General features: G+C 36.6%; 1 protein-coding gene across 1 annotated transcript in view; it reads left to right on the top strand.

The window, feature by feature from the left end:
- THSD7B (thrombospondin type 1 domain containing 7B) overlaps positions 1 to 20,999 on the top strand; it is a 972,933-nt gene that overhangs the window by 345,811 nt on the left and 606,123 nt on the right. The window contains exon 4 of the mRNA XM_061135120.1: positions 15,600 to 15,848. Within this exon, the coding sequence (XP_060991103.1) occupies positions 15,600 to 15,848 (249 nt within the window). The remainder of the gene's footprint in view (positions 1 to 15,599; positions 15,849 to 20,999) is intronic.

Raw genomic sequence — 20,999 nt, 5'->3', positions numbered from 1 at the left:
CTTTTCTAGGGGATTTTCTGAACCCAGGGATCAAACCCAGGTCTTCCGCATTGCAGGCAGATTTTTTACCATCTGAGCCACCAGGGAAGCCCTGGCGGAGTTAGTAAAGTAAAGCAGAAAATGTGTTTACTGAGAAAGTAGAGTCTAGAGCTCTGAGTGTTCTTACCTTGTCCAGAGGATCCTGGACGAGCCCCCAAAATGATAGCTTACGGTGAACGATGTCGGATTCATGATCTCCCAAGAAGATTTTGCTTTGGGACCAGGCTTGATCACTCAAGAACTTTTGTATAGCAGAGTTTTATTAAAGTATAAAAAGGCGCTGAGAAAGCTTCTGACATAGACATCAGAAGGGGGATGGAGAGTGTCCCCAATCCCTAGTCTTAGCAAGGGAATTATATACTTTTTAATTGGTTATTACAATAAATCAAAAGAATGTCTAAAAGTTGTAAAGATCTTACTAGACCCACTCCCATAATAAACATTTTAACATAACAGGATTAGTCAGAAGGTTTTCAGGAAGGAGAAACATGTCCTCAAGCAGGATAGATTATTCTTATATAATCCTTACTAAGGAATGTAGCAGAGACATTACTTTGCCAACAAAGGTCCGTCTGGTCAAGGCTATGGTTTTTCCAGTGGTCATGTATGGATGTGAGAGTTGGACTGTGAAGAAAGCTGAGCGCCGAAAAATCAATGCTTTTGAACTGTGGTGTTGGAGAAGACTCTTGAGAGTCCCTTGAACTGCAAGGAGATTCAACCAGTCCATCCTAAAGGAGATCAGTCCTGGGTGTTCATTGGAAGGACTTAGGTTGAAGCTGAAACTCCAGTACTTTGGCCACCTGATGTGATGAGTTGACTCATTGGAAAAGACCCTGATGCTGGGAAAGATTGGGGGCAGGAGGAGAAGGGGACGACAGAGGATGAGATGGCTGGATGGCATCACTGACTTGATGGACATGAGTTTGAGTAAACTCTGGGAGTTGGTGGTGGACAGGGAGGCCTGGCGTGCTGCGATTCATGGGGTTGCAAAAAGTCGGACACGACTGAGCGACTGAACTGAACTGAACTGAACTGAACTGAAGGAATGTAGAAAGAAACATTTGTCCTTTCCTCTTCCTTGAGAATTCCAGAGCCCTGTCTCCTCCTTGAGAGCCCCAGACCCCTTTCTCCTCCTCGGGGACCCTGGACTTCTTATCAACCTGCCTAGGAATTGACTCTTTCAGTTTCTCCTAGTGTGTGACTAATTTTGTTTTTATATTTGAATCTTTGGTCAACTTACACTGTGTTCTTATATATGGTATAGGAGATGGATTTTATTTAATCTTTTCCCCAAAGTCTTTCCCGTGATCCAGTGCTGTTTATCTTATAAAAAAGTGTCTCCCTTGGACCCTATAATTGAGATACCATCTTTATTATGTGTTATATTTTTATACATAGTTGGGTCTCTTACTGGGCTTCTAGTCTATATGTCTATCTATTTATGAGCTAGTCTGGCACTATTTTAATTAGAGGGTCTTTGCTAACATAATATCTCATTGGGTAGTCATTTCTCATATTCATTCTTTGTATTTCTTGGCTTATTTGAAAGATAATCCTTCCTTATAAAATTTTTGATCAATTTGTCTAGCTCAATAAAGTTAGCTCACTGGAATTTTCATTGTGATTACATTAAATTTATAAATTAACATAGAACTAACATTTTTAATAATACACATTCCTTTATTTTTTATGTTGAGATATATTTTATATAACATTGTGTTATATATAGGTGTTCACTATAATGATTCAATATCTGTGTATATTGCAAAATAATCACAATAGTTTTAGTTAACATCCATCGCCATACATAGTTATAAAAGTATTTTTTCTTGTGATGGGAATTTTTAAGAACTAGTCTCTTAACAACTTTCAAATATTGAATACACTGTTATTATTAACTATAGTAACCATGGTGTACATTATATCTCCATTTTTATTTTAAAACTGGATATTTGTACCTTCCTTTACCCATCTCTCCCCTCACTCACTTCCTATCTCTTCAACTACCAATTTGTTCTCTGTATTGATGAATTTGGTGTTTTGTTTTAGATTCCACATGAGATCATATGTTATCTGCCTATCTCTGCCTGACTTATTTCATTTAGCATATTGCCTTCAAGGACCTTCTGTATTGCTGCAAATGGCAAGATTTCATTCCTCTTATGACTGAATAATAGCCCATTGTGTGTATAACATTATATTATATATACAATATGTAATATATATGGAAGTACATAGATACACAGGCTTCCTTGGTGGCTCAGAAGGTAAAAAATATCTGCCCACAGTGTGGGAGACTCAGGTTTGATCCCTGGGTCAGGAAGATCCCCTGGAGAAGGGAATGGCAAAATACTACCTAGAGAATTCTAAGGACAGAGAAGCCTGGCAGGCTGCAGTCCATGGGGTTGCAAAGAGTCAGATATGACTGAGCAGCTAACACTTTCACTTTCACCTTCATATAGATACACAGATGTAGAATTGCTAGATTAGTATGGTAGTCCGCTTTTACTTTATTGAGAAACCTCTCTACTGCTTCCCATAGTGACTGTACCAACTTATATTCTCACCAACAGTGTACAATTCTTCTCTTTTCTCCACATCCTTGCCAACTTTTGTTATTCTTTGCCTTTTTGATGATAGTCATTCTGACAGGTGTGAAGTCATATCTTATGATTTTGATTTGCATTTCCCTAATGATTAGTAATGTTGAATGGCTTTTCATGTACCTGTGGGCATGTACCTATTTCTTTATGTCTTTTGTGGTTTCTTATAAATGTTAGGGCTGTTTGTTCTTTTTCTGTGAAAAATGCTGTTGGAATTTTGAAGAAATTGAATTGAATCTGTAGATTGTTTTGGCTGGTATGGACTTTTTAACAGTATTAATTCCCCCAGTTCATGAGTGTGGAATATCTTTCCATTTATTTATGTCTTTTTCAATTTCTCTTATTAATGTCTTATAGTACTATATACATGTTTTTCATCTCCTTAGTTAAATTTACTCCTAGATATTTTCTTCCTGTTTATGCAACTGTAAATGAGATTCACTTTCTTAATTTCTGATAGTTCAAAGAACTAGCTTCTTCATGTTGCGGCATCATACCTATAAGCCAGGGATGTTTTCATTTGTATCGAGTCTACTTTTGAATCTATCAGTGTTTTATAATTTTATTTATAGGATTTTTTTAACAACTCAATTCTTGTTTTCTTAAGAATTTTATATTTTTGTTGCTATTATAGATACTTTTTTCTAATAAGTTGTATTTACTAAGCAGTTAATAATAGAAAATGCTATTGCTTTATGTGTACTAATTTTATATCTTATTGAATCACTTTATTATATGAGTCATTTTTATCATTTATTTTATACTGCATTTCAAATATAATGTTATGTTATCAGTAAGCAGGGTCTTCCCTGGTAGCTCAGAAGATAAAGAATCTGTCTTTACCAGAGACTCAGGTTTGATCCCTAGGTTTTGAAGATTCCCTGGAGAAGGAAATGATAACCTACTCTGGTAGTTTTACCTAGAGAATTCCATAGGTAAAGGAGGCTTGTGGGCTACAGTCCGTGGGGTCAGTCCATGGGGACAAGACTGAGTGACTAACACTTTCACATTAAAAAAAAATCTAATATCATGCCTCTCATTTTTTTCTTTAGTCTAATCTATTGAATTCAGAAAAAATATTAAATACCAATAAAGACAGCATTCTGACCTTTCTAAAACTCATTGAGAATGCCTCCAGAATTTTTCCATTAAGTGAAATTCTTATATTAGGATTGAGGTGTTTGTTGGCTTCTATCATTGCTGTAACAAATTATTAACAACTTAGTGGCTTAAAACAATCTTTTATTATTTCATCATCTGGAGATCAGAAGTCTGGAATGGATCTCACTAAAATACGATTAAGTTGTCAGCAGGCTGCTTTATTCCAGAGACTCTAATGGAGAATCTGTTTCCTTGCCTTTTCCAGCTTCTAAAGACTGCTTGCGTTCTTTGGTTAGGAGTGTGGTTTCTTCAAGTCTTCTCTGAAATGTTTCCCTGATCCTCACTCTACTGCATCTCTTTTTCACTTATAAGGAAACTAGTGATTACATTGGGGTCACCAAGAAAATACAGGGTCATTTTCCCATTTCAATATTCTTAATTTAATCCTATATGCAAAATATCTTTCTGTCATTAAGATAACACATTCACAGGTTCTGAGGATTAAAGTGTGAACCTCTTGGGGGAGTGGTCTTCTCCCTGTCACAGCTGTGTGTGTGTGTGTGTGTAGTCATATTCAGGTGTTATCAAGCCATTCTTGTGTTTGTCAAGAGTTTGTATTAGGAATGAATAATGAATTCTGTCAAAGACTTTTGGTGTCTTTGGATATGATCTTGAGATATTTTGACCCCATATTAATATGGTAAATTGTATCAATATATTTTTGAATATTGAATCATTTTCATTTGTAATACATGAGCTAATTTTTCACTTTCCTTTCCAGTTTTGCTCTTTTTATCTTGTTGAGATATTATTATACCTGCTTTTTAAAAATAATTTGGAAGTTTTCCTTGATTTTCTATGTTCTAAACAATTGATGTAGCTTTGGGACCATTTGGTAGCTAAAAGTTTGGTAGAATTTCTTTGTGAATCCAGCTAGACCTGATACTTTATTGTGAGGTATTTCTTTGAAAAAACTTTTTTCCCCCCTATGGCAACTAGTCTATTTGTACTGGGAATAGTTTTGGTAGACTATCAATATATTCTTAAGAGAAATAACTCATTTCCCCTAGATGTTCAAACATGGTATAAGTTAGCATATTGGTGTATTTTTCTATACATCCTATAGTTTGGTTCACAGGCATTCAAAACTTCTGTATCTTCATTGTGGAAGGTGACTTTTAGCATTAAGAAGTATCCTTATTTGTTTCTTCTTATCTTTTTGACTATTTTACTTTTTCTGATATTAGGAGCACAGCATGTACATTCTTATTGTTTTCTTTCAATTTCCCGAAAAACATTTTTCTGTCCCTTTTTAGCCTTTTTTAATCATCTCAGTTTAGACATCTCTCCTATTCAGCATCAGTGTGGAGTTGAGTTTTGCTTTGTGAATCAATGCAAATGTTAAATTAATTTTAATAAATTAGTTTAAACTATTTTATGTATTTAAATTTTAGGGTTTATCTTTGTACTAACACTTACTATACTGCTCTTCACTCCCATATCTATTACTGTGTATTATATCAGTTTTTAAATGACTTCCACCTAAGACCCGTAATTTTATTTTACTTTCCTGTTTTCTCCTCTCTCTTATCCTTTCTTCTCTTAGGTGAGTTCTTTCTACTTGTCAGAACACATAATGTTTATATATTATTCTTCTACCCATGCTCCCAGCCTCACTATAGTCTTAGATTTACAGTTATATATGTGACATGTTTGCCACAGCTTGTTTGTTCTGAGTCAAATTCCCATGGTACCTACTGGGCCCTTTAAATATATTGGTTTAGGTTTTCTTTTTGTGTAGGTTTATTGGGGATTAGAACATTAATTTTTTCCAGTGCATTGATTTCTTTTTTCCCCAAGTATATGTAACATATATGTGTTGGACCTCCTTGCCTACTTTCCTACTTTCTCTGACCTACTTTACTCCTTTTATTTCATCTTATTTCTTGTTGTGTTTTTCCCCCTATTTTCCTTCATTTGAATTTGTTTTCATTTGAGTAGTAGTAATAGTGGTAAAGAATCTGCCTGCCAGTGCAGGAGATGTAAGAGATGTGAGTTCAGTCTCTGGGTCAGGAAGATCTCCTGGAGGAGGGTGTGGCAAGCCAGTCCAGTATTCTCACCTGGAAAATCCCATGAACAGAGAAGCCTGGTGGGCTGTATTCCATAGAGTTACAAAGAGTTGGACACGACTGAAGTGACTTGGCATAGATACACACAACCATAAGTTATTTTCTATGTACATGGATCTTTTTCTGTTTTGTATATAAATTCAATTGTATCATTTTTTTTAGGTTCCATATATAAATAATATTAGTTGTCTTTATCTGTCTAGCTTACTTCACTTAGTATGATAATCTCTGTAATCATTATTATGGAATCTTTTAGAAGACCTGTCCTCTACTTTCTGCACCCAGTAAATTGCATCTGAAGGGGGTATATGGATAATCTGTTAGAATATTTTCTGTTTACTTGTGATTTGAAGGTAAAGGTGTGTGTGTGTGTTTGTGTATTTTTATGTGTGTGCTCTCTTTATCCAATAATGGTGAACACAACAGTAATGTGTGGTTTGTTTCACTCTTACTATTTTTGGGGGGGTAATGGTGGTAGGAGAAATTCAGAGTTAGGTAACTACCGTTGTTCTCCAAACCTGAAGTCAAGATAGACTATTTTTTTTTAAATGCAACTTTCAGGGCTTATACATTTGAGTCTCTAACAAGAGCTTTCACATGGATCAAATGTAAATATAATTTTGGCTTAAAAGCCAGAGAAACTTAATTTTAGTCTTAGCCATTCTGTATTCTTGCTGTGTGCCCATTAGAAAATCACATAACATTTTGGGGGCATGAGTGTCCTTTTCCATAAATTGAAAGTAGAAGCTAAGACCTTCAAATGATTGCTGATATTGCTTTCGTCTCTAAGCACTCACAAATATATACCAACATATCATTCTTAGTACTCTAAGAAATTTGGAGAAGATAAAATCCATTTTATTCTGAGACTTATACTGTATTTTAAATTCTGTTGAATAATGTTTTCTGGTAACAGGAAATGAGCACAATACTAAAAACATTCCCTTTTGATATAATATCACTCTCGAGGATATTTCTTCTCAAGAGTGTAATATCTCAGTCTGTGTTCTGATCTCTTTATCTATAGAAAAATCTCTCTATCCCACAGAAGCAACTGAACAACGTATTTAAAATAGAATTTCATGTTGCTATTTTAGCTCTAGTGCATGATTTTAGGTTTATTATCTATTGAATAGTTTAAAATGGCATAAATCACAATAAGAAATTAAGAGGCATTTTAAGAGCTCAGCTTTACTATATTGAGGATTAGAAGAAAACAACATATATCTCAATCAGAGGCCCCCATTAGTAATAAATTCTAACCTAACATAAACGCCTGTTGTCATGTAAGACATAAATTATCTCAGGTTACTGTGACCAAGAAAGGCATTTATAAAAGCAAACTCATAATCTTCCAATTAAAATTTCTCAGGAATTCTTAATTATTTTCATGATAATTTTAAACTGTTTCTTAAATTTTCAAAGTTGGTTTCCAGACAAAAGTTAAAAAACTCAACTTTTTCAATTGTCTTGATTCATTGAATCATATAGGTAGTAGGCAGCTTACTTTTAGTCTCGTTTCTGAAGTGGCCAGGGATTTAACATAAACCTGATATGTGCATGTTTTTCTTCTTCAGGTTATTATTCTTATTTCTGAGATATTCCTATTAGTTTGACTGATGGGAGAAAAATGCAACCAATTTGGAGTCAAAATCATTAAAAATAAATAGCATATATTCTATCTGGTTTCCCAAATCTATTCTTTCTTAAGCCTATCTAGGTTCTGGTTCTTCTCGCTCCATTTTACCATTCACATTTTATTCCTTGGTGTTATTTTCACAATGTGATCTTGCAATCATTCTCTAAGTTACAATGTGTAAGGCCTAGAAGCAACTGTTCTCTGCTTATTATGCTATAATTTGGGTAGCTGCTACCATATGGATAACAGTATTTTTGCTAAATAATTGGAATATCTGTACGTTTGAACAGCTCCCAGTTTTATTAAGCTTGCTAAAGCACTTTCTTAGTTAGTTGCAATTGTACTTCTATAAAAATAACCTTTTAACTGTAAAGTGTATTTTGCAAGTACTAAAGGCTATAAACAAATATTACATAATTTAGAACAAGCATAATGGAAATGAAAATTCTTTCACAATTCAATATTTCACTCATCCATTTTTAATTACTTCTAGCCAGTGTTTTTCCACATGTAGGGAAGATTTAGCTCTGTAGGAATATGTTGAGTTATTGAATAGACAATTATGTGGCTTTTGCAAAGGTTTGTGTCAGAGGACTTTTTCAGTTTTTGGTTAAATACGGCAAACCAAACATAACCATTTATTACTGCTGTATTCTGGAACCCTACTTAAATAACAGTAAAGGAATAAAAAAAGACATGAACTCTCAAGGAGAAATATAGTAGAAAAGGATATAATAGTTTAAACGAAATGTCAGCAAATATAGGAAGCTGGAAAGTAGATGGATGCGTGGTGGTTTACCTAGCAGGGTGGAAAAGCCGAATGCTCCCCCTTCCGTTGGATGACCTGCCAGAAGCAGACCAGTATTCATGACACAGCTGTATCAGACACAAAGCCATTTTCCTGTCACATTTTCGCCTCTTCCATCACACACAGAAAGATACTTCACTGTCTTCTTCGCAGTTATACTGGAGCCGTTTGACTGAGCTCTGGCCAATGCAATGTAGGCAGGAGTAACATAAGCCATTTAGAGGTCAAAATCATAAATCCCTTCGGGCTGTCCTCTTGCTCTCTCTACATTTCTACCTAAAGGTGAACTTGGAACCCACATATTCTAGATGGTGAATTTATAAGATGAATACAGGGGCTTCCCTGGGTCCAGGGGCTTCCCTGGGTCCAGTGGCTAAGACTCCATGTTCCCAGTACAGGGGGCCTGGGTTCAATCTCTGGTCAAGAAACTAGATCCTACAAGCTGCAGCTAAGAGTTTGCATGCCACAACAAAAGTTTGAACACCCAGGGTGCCACAACTAAAGAATCCACATGTCACAATGAAGATGCAAGATCCTGCCTGCCACAGCGAAGACGTGGCAGAACCAAATTAAAGAGAGAGAGAGAGAGAGAGAGAGAGAGAGAGAGAGAGAAGGGTATGAACTGAATCCTTAAGTCTTTAGGTAGAAGAGAGTCTTCTAGGAAGGCTGATGAACTGCATCAAAGACCAAAGTGTTTGTGAAGGGAAAGTGAACATTTATACTAAGTCATAGAGATTCCAGGGTTTATTTGTTACCAGAATATAGCCTATTCTGCTCTGACCAATATAAGATTCTTAGAAGGTTTAAGAATTATAGGCAGTAGTAAGCAACTCTGATGACAAATGTGTTCAGTGTGCCTGAAAATTACTCCCTTCTCTGCAGAACATAGTCTTAAGTGTGAAACATTGTCCTCTGAACATGCAGGATAAGTGAAAACCCATCCATAGTGTGTGAGTATTCTGACAGCTCTTTCTCTAATCAGTTTTCACAAAGCTGATGACTGGCTCTATACACAGTGCAAGAGATAGCAGAATTGCTATCTTAGGGAAAATGTGAGCTACAGGGTAAAGACTGATGGAGACCAGCATTTGACGGTCTCCAATAAAATAGTCTGAGTTCTGCATAATCAGCCGATGGAAATGTTTCAGTGAGCCTCACCTGTGATCAAAGAGCTTCCCATCTGTGCTTATGGTACTTCATTTTACCCCATAAGAGTAAAGGATCAGTAAAGTAAATTTTAAAAGTTATATATAATATTGTCGAAGATATTAAATATTTCATTCATGAAATAAAAGTAAAATAATATTAAAATAAATTAGGAAATAATAAAGAAATATTGGACATTAAAATTTGATTGTAAAATATGTTTAAATTAATTAAAAAGTTTAAAGATAATTGAGGAAATCTCTTTGAAAGAAAAACAATACTGAAAATAGGGAAAAAACAGAATTATATAGGTTAAACAAGGACAAGTGAGTTTAATGTTGATGTTTCCAAAATAGGAGTTCCTTCCTATAAAACACCACATATGAAAATATATATCAAATTGAGTGATGACCTAAATAGGAAATCAGAAATATAAAAGTTCTCTAGAAGGAAAAATATGAGAGTATAACTTACGACATTGGGATAGGAGAAAAAAAGTTTTGTACATGGTGAAAAAAAAGGCACAGACTATAAAGGGAAAGACTGAAAAGCAAACTAAATATTGCATACCACAAAAAACACTATATACAAATTAAAAATAATATTATGAGAAAAGTTATTTGTAGCATAAGGAAAAAATAGCAGGTTACTATGTAGAATTTGTATTTCTCTCTCTGTGTTTACTTTCATCAGGTATAATGTGTGTAAGTTTTCATCTTAAATAAGAAAAAGTCATCCCACTAGAAAGATGTATTAGTTTCCTATAGATTCTATAACAAATTATAACAAACCAAGAGGCTTAAAGCAATGTAAATATACTATCCTATAGTTTTGGAGGTCAGAAGCATTAAGGTTAAGAAATCTTGAAATAAAGATATTATTCTGTTTTTCTCTGGAGGTTCTAGGGGAGAATATTTTCTTGCAGTTTTCCTGTTTCTAGAGGCTACCCACTTTCCTCGGGTCATGGCCTTATATTATCCCAGCCTCTGATTCTGTTGGGCTTCCCAGGTGGTGCTAGTGGTAAAGAACCCACCTGCCAATGAAGGAGGACATAAGAGACGTGGGTTCTGATTCTATTATCACATCTGCTTCTCTATCTCTGGCCCCTTTGCCTCTCTTTGGGCTGTTTAATAGTTATATTGGGCTCATCTGAATAATCCAGGATCATCTCTTCCTCTCAATATCTTTGCATCTGCAAAATTTCTGTTAGCAGGTAAGGTTCACAGCTTAGACGTGTTCACAGCTTTCAGGAATTAGGATATGGACATCTTTGGGGGACCACTAGTCTACCTATCCGGAGAAGGCAATGGCACCCCACTCCAGTACTCTTGCCTGGAAAATCCCATGGACAGAGGAGCCTGGTAGGCTGCAGTCCATGAGGTCGCTAAGAGTTGGACACGACTGAGCGACTTCACTTTCACTTTTCACTTTCATGTGCTGGAGAAGAAAATGGCAACCCACTCCAGTGTTCTTGCCTAGAGAATCCCAGGGATGGGGGAACCTGGTGGGCTGCCATCTATGGGGTTGCACAGAGTCAGACACGACTGAAGTGACTTAGGAGCAGCAGCAGTCTACCTATCACAATGCACAAATAATATGAATGGTAAATTCATAGGATAGAAATCTGAGTAGTCACTAATGATTCAAGAAAAATACAAATACAGCTCAGTGGTAACCTGGAAAAAAACAAATACAATTTCTCAACATTTGGGGAAAAAAAAGTCTAATAATACCAAGAATTTTTAGCATGTAGGAAAGGAAAAATACCGCAATACCTGTTATATTGCTTTACATGAATATTTATGGCCCAATTTCAGGCAAAAATACTAGGGAATTTGCTCACAGATGTATAGCAACATCGAGACATGCAAAAGGAAGTTTAAAACATAATCCTATGGAATCAAAAGAAATTAAGCACAACCAAAAGGTATACTAATGAGAAGATGAATAAATAAATTGCCCTGTATTCTTGTTGGAATATTGCTCACTAATAAAAATGAATGTGCCATATCTGCATTTTTCAAATGGATGTAGAAGTCATGATATCAAATGAGAAAAATGATTTCCAGAGTAATATGAATAATAAAGGAATATTTAAGTAAAAATTTGAAAACATACCAGACAATAAATCTTATTTCTGAACATATACCTACTTAAAATACAAAAATCTGTGGAGAATAATAGAAATCAATTTCAAGGTAGTGGCTATGTATGAAGAAGAGAGATGGAACTAAGATTGTAAAAGACACAGGTTATTTACCTGAATTTATAATTTTTAAACATTTATTTAATGAAATCTGAAGCTAAATGTTAGCTTTTGCTAGTAGAGTATGGGAGTGTTTGTTATATTACTCAGCTTTCCTGAATGTTTCTTTAATATTCTCTTAAAGTAGTAATTGAAGCGTAAATGAAATGAGGGGAATTTTCTGTTGGTTTTTATAAGTGTTTCTGTCCTTATTTTGTAAGTAAAGAGATTTCCTTACATTTCCAGAGGAAGTAATAATAACTAGAGTAATTTTTCGTTTCAAAGGTTTCCTTTACATTTGAATACTTGTGAAGTAATTTGCAAATGACAACATACTCTATAAATGTCAAGGAGGTTTAATTACCTCGGCTTTTCTGTCTTTTTTAAAAAGCTAAATTAGCAGTATATGTCTGTTTTATTAAAAAGGCATATCACCTTCTGTTAAAGAATTGAGTCTTATTTGTGTATAATCTTTGTTTGGGGCTTTAGTTTGTAAGGTAAATCTACTTGGGCTGAAAGATATTAATACTATAACTCCGGACAGGGTAAGCAGATCACATTTTATTATTCTTTTTTTCCGTAGATAATGAAGCTAAGTAGCCTTAAGACTAAGGTCATGCAAATGTGTTTTGATACAGAATTCAGGATACAGATACTTCTGATAGGCCATTTAGTGCTTAATCCACTATTTCAGAAAAAGAAGTAATCTCACTTGATGATGTTAGACCAGGGCTCTATGTGGTACCTTTTATGATTACTCTTTTCAATAAAGGAGGTAAGTTGGTAAAAATAATATTAAATATTGCTATTAAATTATAACATTGAAATAGTAAATATGTAATCATTAAAACATATGCCCTTCCTAATTCCAAGAATTAGAAGCTGTTTTCAGAGTTACAAAAACCCTTGATTAATTCACCCAATTCCATGCAAATGCTTGTACTGTAGGAGTCTTACCCCTTCTTCTGGTCCAATAGGAAAAGGTAGTTCAGGGAAGATGAGAATGACAACTGGCAAATGGTAAGGACCAAACCACTACTTCTGTAGACAGAGGACTGTATAGTGTGGGATCTTCATTATGAAAAGAAGAAGAAAATCAACTTTGGAAATTAAAACTCTTTAAAAGTATGAGCAAATTTAAAAACTTTATTAAATCCATTTATTAGGGCTACCTTAACAAAATAGCATAGACTGTAACTTAAACAACAGACATTTATTTGGTCACATTCTGGAGGGTGGATCAGGTGTCAGCAGGACTGATTTCTTCCAAGACCTCTCTCCTTGGCTTGTAGAAGATTGTCTTCTTTCCATATCTATTATACTCTTCCCTCCGTTTGTGTCTGTGTCCTAATCTCTTCTTATAAGGACACCAGTCATACTGGATTAGGGCCTACCCTCATAACCACATGTTAACTTAATTATTGCTTTAAAGACTTTATCTTCAAGTACAGTTACATTCTGAGATATTGAAGGTTAGGACTTCAACATATGAATGTGTGTCAGGACACAACTCAGCCAATTATGATTTCTGAAAAGTCAAAACCTATAACTTGTTAATCAACAGCTGTCTGTTGTGTCATAAGTTTAAAAGAGGTGGTCCTTCCCTCCTTTCTCCCCATTGTACAATGATGGTACATTATGATTTAGGTGGGAAATTTTCAACAAGGATTCTTCCTATTTTATCTCAATCCCAAGACCCCCAGATATCTAATTGAAGTGAGTAATGATAATGAAGTATAGATTACTTTTTTCATTTTGAAGGGAATCACATGATCTGAATAGACTTTAAAAAATATTGTACCAAAAGTTTATATCATTGTGAAGTTTGAAAACCATACTAACTCTCTGTGGTTTCATGAAGGATGCATGCACGCAAGCTTGCTAAGTTGCTTCAGTCATGTCCGACTCTTTGCCACCCTATGGACTGTAGCCTGCCAGGCTCCTCTGTCCATGGAATTCTCCAGGCAAGAGTACTGGAGTGGGTTGCCATGCCCTTCTACAGGGAATCTTCCCCACCCAGAGATCGAACCATGTCTCTTATATCTCCTGCAGTGGCGGTGGAGGGCGGGGGCTGGTTCTTTACCACTGGTGCCACCTGGGAAGCCCCTTCATGAAGGACATCTGTATTGAAATCTCACCATATTTTATTCATTGATCTGGCCAAGTATAAACATATAGTATTCTCCCCTGCACTCTCTTCTATAATCTATTTCTTTATTGGCTCCCTTAATTTTCATTATTTTTCCAAGTCAGAAATTTGGAAATATTTTAATACTTATCTCCTTTTAAATACATACAAAGTAACCATTGCCAAACCTTGTCTGTAGCTGTTGTTCCACCAGGTTTTCATAGGCCCAGTTTTGAAAGTCAGCGTTTGAACAGTGTTTGAACCCTTTCTTTGATTTATATTCCTGTCAAAATTATCCTTTTCTTTCATCCAAAGTAATGGATGTCTTTGACTGAAGAAGGGAAATACTAACAAAACAAAATGAAAAAGCAAAGAATGTCATTTAATACTTGAATTATTATTATCTTCCTACATGAATCTGACTTCCTCCACTTAAAATTATTTAATACTCAATTAAATCCAAAGTCCTTAGTCCATGACATGAAGCTTTTCCAGACATACTTCTTACAGAACTACATTCCTCATATTTATCCACTTTCCTCTTTGAGTTTTATGTGCCATAAATGTGTCCATTTATGGTTCTTAGTTTCTGCCATTGCTGTGCCTGTGAATATTTGACCACCAGTTCTGTTGGCTGAAGGGTCAGGGTAGGGCAGGGGCTTCATTTGTAGCATTTGCTGATGTCTATAGTGTAACTACTCTGGCCATGGCTAATTTTAAGCTAGTTACATGAAATCAACCGGCTTGCAAAATTCTGAAAATTTTACAGTTGGTCCTCGTTGAATAGTATATCCAGTTCTAGCATACCGCTGGTTCCTATGCCCACAAACAACCCCTTCTTTCTGTGCCTGAGAAGTTCCCATTAATCTTTTAAAGTGTATTTCAGATGTCCTTCTGTTTTAGAATTGCCCCCCTACCCCTACCCCCAACTTTCCTGTGTGGTCTATCACTGCCTCATTAGTTTTTCTCTTCATCATTGGAAATGATTTTATGTTGAGTTTACCACATTATCATATCTTTTTATTTATTTATCTGTTTTCCAATTACATTGTTAGCATTTGAAAGCACTTCAGTTTTGCAGATGAGGAAATTGATGCACAGAGCCTAACAAAATGGGGAAACATAATGCCCCATTTGTTTATTTTTAATAGACCAGTGTGTAAAAGAATGGACAGATTAATACTCAAAAGCTTACATTTACTTTTCTGTGGTCTTAGCCTTCCTTTTTTTTTTTTTTTTTGACTTAGCCTTCCTGATCTTAAGTTTTCTCATCTACAAATGGGCGTAATAATAGGTAAACTCATGAGACTGTTGTAAGAAAATGCCTGTGAAGCACAGTGCTGTATGTGACTCTGAGGACCACTGAACAAAGAGTTCAGTGGTCTGTAGGCTGTATCAGAAAGTGAAAGCACAGGAGAAGAACCTCCATTATTTCGGAGGATGCTTTGGACAAGGTACAAGATAGACTCATCTTACTTATGTGTCTTATGGGAGTGAAACATTGTAACTTTACAGTTTCAGATGAAATCAAGCGTTCATTCTTAACATGTTAAGACCTTTAATGGGTTTATCATGATGCCTCTAACATTAAAAAAAATTTTTTTTTCTCTTACTTGAGAGCTTATCTTGAAAACTTGAAAAACCCAGGTTTCAGGGTTTTTTTGTTTGTTTGTTTTTGTTTTTAATCCAGACTAGGTACTTCATAATGTGATTGCACTCATTTAGCCCATGGCCTGCTGTTTTCTGTTTCTGTTCCTTCAGCCTTTGCATGCAGGATTCCTTCCCTTTGACTGTCCAGTCCTGCATCATGCCGAAAGACTGTGAAACTACTGAGTGGTCTTCCTGGAGCCCCTGCTCTAAGACCTGTCGTTCAGGGAGTCTCTCGCCAGGATTTAGGAGCAGGAGCCGCGATGTGAAGCACGTTGCTCTTGGAGGTGGGAAGGATTGCCCTGAACTTCTCGAGAAAGAAGCCTGCATTGTCGAAGGGGAGCTTCTGCACTTGTGTCCCAGGTATAGTGTATTCTTTGACATGAGTGTTCAGTTGTTCTATATAATCTGATTGTATGTGATATAGACATGTTACCAATCACTGTAACTGTGTCTCATACTTGTCGAGTCTTTACTCAGTGCAAAGTTTCATATTAGGCAGTAGAATGCAGTAGGATAAGGGCATAGGCTGCGTTGATTCCCTGACCTCCAGTCCTACTTCTGAGAACTTTCCAGTTATCTGCATTTTGGCAAGTGAGTTAAATCTAGTATCTCAGGTTACTCTTCTACTAGCCGTACTCACTTCATCCAGCACCTGCCACATCATAAATGTTTAATAGCCATTAGTTATCATTGCCTGATGTGCCAGACCTAATTTTTCTGATAACCTAAGAAGTCATTCATCAGCATTGTCATTTTGTAAATAAGGCCATTGATGCTTAGAGAGATTAAGCAATTTCTGAGGTTATTTAGTTAATGAATGACAGCCCCCTAATTCTAATGACACTCTTTCTCTGAAATTCACTGCCGCCCTGGGGCACTGTTTCTATTTCAGGTCCCTAGGGAAATGGAAAATGTTGGAAAAGGGTTGACATAAATGAATAGCTAAATTGAAGACCTTGATATTGGTTATATTTTGCCTGATAGTGTTGCCTTTGGTGAAGACCCCAGTGTATTTTCATCTGGTTGTTGGCTTACAATGGACTCAGTCTGATAATGATAGAAGTTGTGCAGAAGTCAGTTGGGGATGAATTTGTGATAATTCCTGCTGCACAGCTTCCCTGAACTATATCTTAAGTCTGTAGCTATATTAAATAGATCTTTCTCGTTTCTTATTGTCTCTAAGATTTGAGACCATTTCCTCAGTGAAACAGTGAAGCAAAACATCACTTACTGTAGGAATTAATCACCTGAGATATATGAAGTGTAAGCAGGTTACAAACTCACCTGGCATTGTTGATAGGCCTGGCTATTCCTTATACTTGAAAGAATGCATGTAAGAGGAGGGCAGAGGTTGGGGAGTGGGGTATCACTGAGCAAGTTCCTCTTTTCACCTTCTTAGTCACTCACTTCCTCCACCTCACCATAGAAATCTGGGTCGATTCAACATACTCGTTACATATTGACTGTTCATTTTTTAGTAAGATGGCTACTTAAATTTACACCATTTCTTGCCTGAAAAAGCAGAGAAAGCAGATGTAGTTCCTGAATCTTGACAGGTTAACCTACTGTCACAGAATCCTTCCTAATTGTATTAAGTATGTGTTCAATCTTTCAAGACACTAGTTTTGGGGCAAAGCATGAGATTGGAAATAAAACCTGAGGTCTCTGTCCTTTTTGAACTTAGATAAACCTTGGGTTAAAATTGTATACCATTACTCATTAGCTGTATATGTTTGAAAAAGCTATACAACTTCTTTAGCACATTCCCCTCTTCAATAACATGTGTCTAAATATGCTGCCTGTGTTGGAGGCTGAAGAGCTGCAGACTAGCCCCGTCTATCCCACTGCTTAGCACGTAGGAGGCACTACAGGTGTACTGATTCTTATTGTTATTTTCAGGTGGGTTCATTTCTGCCAGTAAGAGAATCTCCCCTTGGAAGGCATACTGTAATGAGTTCAATTCAGTTACTCAGTTGTCTCTGACTCTTTGCAACCCCATGTACTGCAGCATGCCAACCTTCCCTGTCCATCACCAGCTCCCGGAGCTTGCTCAGACTCATGCCATCCAACCATATCATCCTCTGTCGTCCCCTTCTCCTCCTGCCTTTAATCTTTCCCAGCGTCAGGGTCTTTTCCAATGAGTCAGTTCTTTGCATCAGGTGGCCAAAGTATTGGAGCTTCAGCTTCAGCATCAGTCCTTCCAATGAATATTCAGGATTTCCTTTAGGTTTGACTGGTTTGATCTCCTTGCAGTCCAAGAGACTCTCAACAGTCTTCACCAATACCGTAATTCAAAACCATCAATTCTTCAACACTCAGCTTTATAGTCCAGCTCTCACATCTATACATGACTACTGGAAAAACAATAGCTTTCACTAGATGGAACTTTGTCAGCAAAGAAATGTCTCTGCTTTTTAATGTGCTGTCTAGGTTGGTCATAGCATTTTTTCCAAGGAGCAAGCATCTTTTAATTTCATGGCTGCAGTCACCATCTGCAGTGATTTTGGAGCCCAAGAAAACAAAGTCTGTCACTGTTTCCATTGTTTCCCCATCTATTTGCCATGAAATGATGGGACCAGGTGCCATGATCTTAGTTTTCTGAATGTTGAGTTTTCAGCCAACTTTTTCACTCTCCTCTTTCACTTTCATCAAGAGGCTCTTTAGTTCTTCTTCACTTTCTGCCGTAAGGGTGGTGTCATCTTCATATCTGAGGTTATTGATATTTCTCCTGGCAATCTTGATTCCAGTTTGTGTGTCATCAAGTCCAGCATTTCGCTTGATATACTTAAATAAGCAGGGTGACAATATACCTTGACCTATTTTTCCCAATTTGAAACCAGTCCATTGTTCCATGTCTGGTTCTGACTGTTGCTTCTTGACTTGCATATAGATTTCTCAGTAGGCAGGTGAGGTGGTCGGTATTCCCATCTCTATAAGAATTTTCAGTTTGTTGTGATCCACACAGTCAAAGGCTTTGGCATAGTCAATGAAGCAAAAGTAGATATTTTTATGGAACTCTCTTGCTTTTCCTATGATTCAACAGATGTTGGCAGTTTGATCTCTGGTTCCTCTGCCTTTTGTAAATCCACCTGAACATCTGGTAGTTCTTGATTCACGTACTGTTGAAGCCTTGACTTGGAGAATTTTGAGTATTACTTTGCTAGCGTGTGAGATGAGTGTAATTGTGTGGTACTTTGAACATTCTTTGGCATATCACCTATTCTATAATAACTTAATAGAATAGAAAGTTATTCTGGGTGATTTGAAGATTATTTTTTCCCTATGGAGTCCTAGTTTAGGAAGATTCTCAATGTTAGGCTGCCAGGAATAGAATCTGAGTTAAATGATAACTTCACATGTGTGCTTTTTTCCTTCATCCTTTTCAAGGAATGGCTGATGACCTTTTCCTGATATTTTCAACCATTTTTTGAATTATAAATATCCCTCTGTTTTTCTCTTTTCTTTGTCAATAACTATGCAATTCTCTTGTAAGTAAGAACGGTACCTCCCTGAAGATGTTGAGGAAGTTTAGTTGTATCAACTTTTGTTTAGAATGATTGCCTTTTATTGAGTATATGCTTTAGGTCAATAACTTTACCAGAGATGTTATAAAGATTATTTGGAATAATATGAAGTTTATCATCCCATCTAAATGGGACATGTTTAATAGTAAAAGTGATGTAAATTGGTATTATCTTTTTTTATTCAAGTTGAAGTCCATTTGACTTCAAGGTCAGTGATCTTTTCAATACCTAACACTGACTCTCATGTTAGTGAAGACATACACATATATGTGCATTCATATGTGTTGTTTTTCCCAACAAAATACCATAGAATGGTAATACTTCAAGATATTCAGCTCAGTTCAGTTCAGACACTCAGTCATGTCCAAATCTTTGCAACTCCATGGACTTTAGCAAGCCAGGCTTTCCCGTCTATCACCAACTCCCAGAACTTACTCAAAATCATGTCCATTGAGTCGGTGATGCCATCCAACCATCTCATCCTCCGTTGTCCTCTTTTCCTCATGCCTTCTATCTTTCCCAGCAGCAGGGTCTTTTCCAGTGAGTCAGTTCTTCGCATCAGGTATCCAAAGTATTGGAGCTTCAACTTCAGCATTAGTCATTCCAATGGATATTCAGGACTGATTTCCTTTAGGATAGAAAGGTTGGATCTCCTTGCAGTCCAAGGGATTCTCAACAGTCTTCTCCAAGACCACAGTTCAAAAGCATCAATTCTTTGGTGCTCAGCTTTCTTTATAGTACAACTCTTACATCCATACATGACTACGGGAAAAAGCATAGCTTTGACTAGACAGACCTTTGTTGGCAAAGTAATGTCTCTACTTTTTACTATGTTGTCTAGGTTAATCATAGCTTTTCTTCCAAGTAGCAAGCATCTTTTAATTTCATGGCTGCAGTCATCATCTGCAGTGATTTTGGAGCACAAGAAAACAAAGTCTGTCACTGTTTCCATTGTTTCCCCATCAATTTGCCATGAAGTGATGGGACCAGATGCTGAAGCTGAAACTGCAGTACTTTGGCCACCTTATGTGAAGAGTTGACTCATTGGAAAAGACCCTGATGCTGGGAGGGATTGGGGGCGGGAGGAGAAGGGGACAACAGAGGATGAGATGGCTGGATGGCATCACTGACTCGATGGACATGAGTTTGAGTAAGTTTCGGGATCGCAAAGAGTCGGACACGACTGAGCGACGGAACTGAACTGAACTGAACTGATGGGACCAGATGCCACGATCTTAGTTTTCTGTATGTTGAGTTTTAAGCCAACTTTTTCACCCTCCTCTTTTACTGTCATCAAGAGGCTTTTTAGTTCTTCTTTGCTTTCTGCCCTAAGGGTGGTGTCATCTGCATATCTGAGGTTATTTATATTTCTCCCGGCAATCTTAATTCCAGCTTGTGCTTCATACAGCCCAGCATTTTGCAAGATGTACTCTGCATATAAGTTAAATAAGCAGGGTGACAATTTACAACCTTTACATCCTTCGTCCCAATTATGAACCTCTGGTTACTGGATAGCATAAGAAAAGGCAGAGGACACAGACAACTGGGACCTGACCTGATGCTACAACAGCTATGACTCCAGACCCTCTGTACTTAGAGAGCCTTTTCTGGCTGAACACACTGTGACAGATAAGAATACTGAAAACTATCAACATCTTTCTTGGAATTGACACCTTGGATGACCTACCAGCAACTTCTATAATCTCCCCAGGAGACAACAACTTTCACACCAAAATGACTGTTGTATTTCTTAAATGTTAATTTAACATTTAAAATTTGATATAAGTATAAGACAGTGCTGTTAAAAGGTAACAGTGACCAATATAGAGTAAAACTTTTAAGAAGATCTCTAGGCAGACACTGTATGGCTGATATTTTACATAGAGTGTGTGAATTACTGCCCAGAAAAAACAGTTTCCTAAACATTGCTTTAACATCCTGGTCTGACACTGAAAAATATGGGGTCTCATAAACTGTCTCTCCTTAC

Source organism: Dama dama, chromosome 33 (assembly GCF_033118175.1).
Source record: "Dama dama isolate Ldn47 chromosome 33, ASM3311817v1, whole genome shotgun sequence".
NCBI lineage: Eukaryota > Metazoa > Chordata > Mammalia > Artiodactyla > Cervidae > Dama > Dama dama.
Note: the sequence above shows the minus strand (reverse complement) of the source record. Positions and strands in the feature narration are given on the sequence as shown.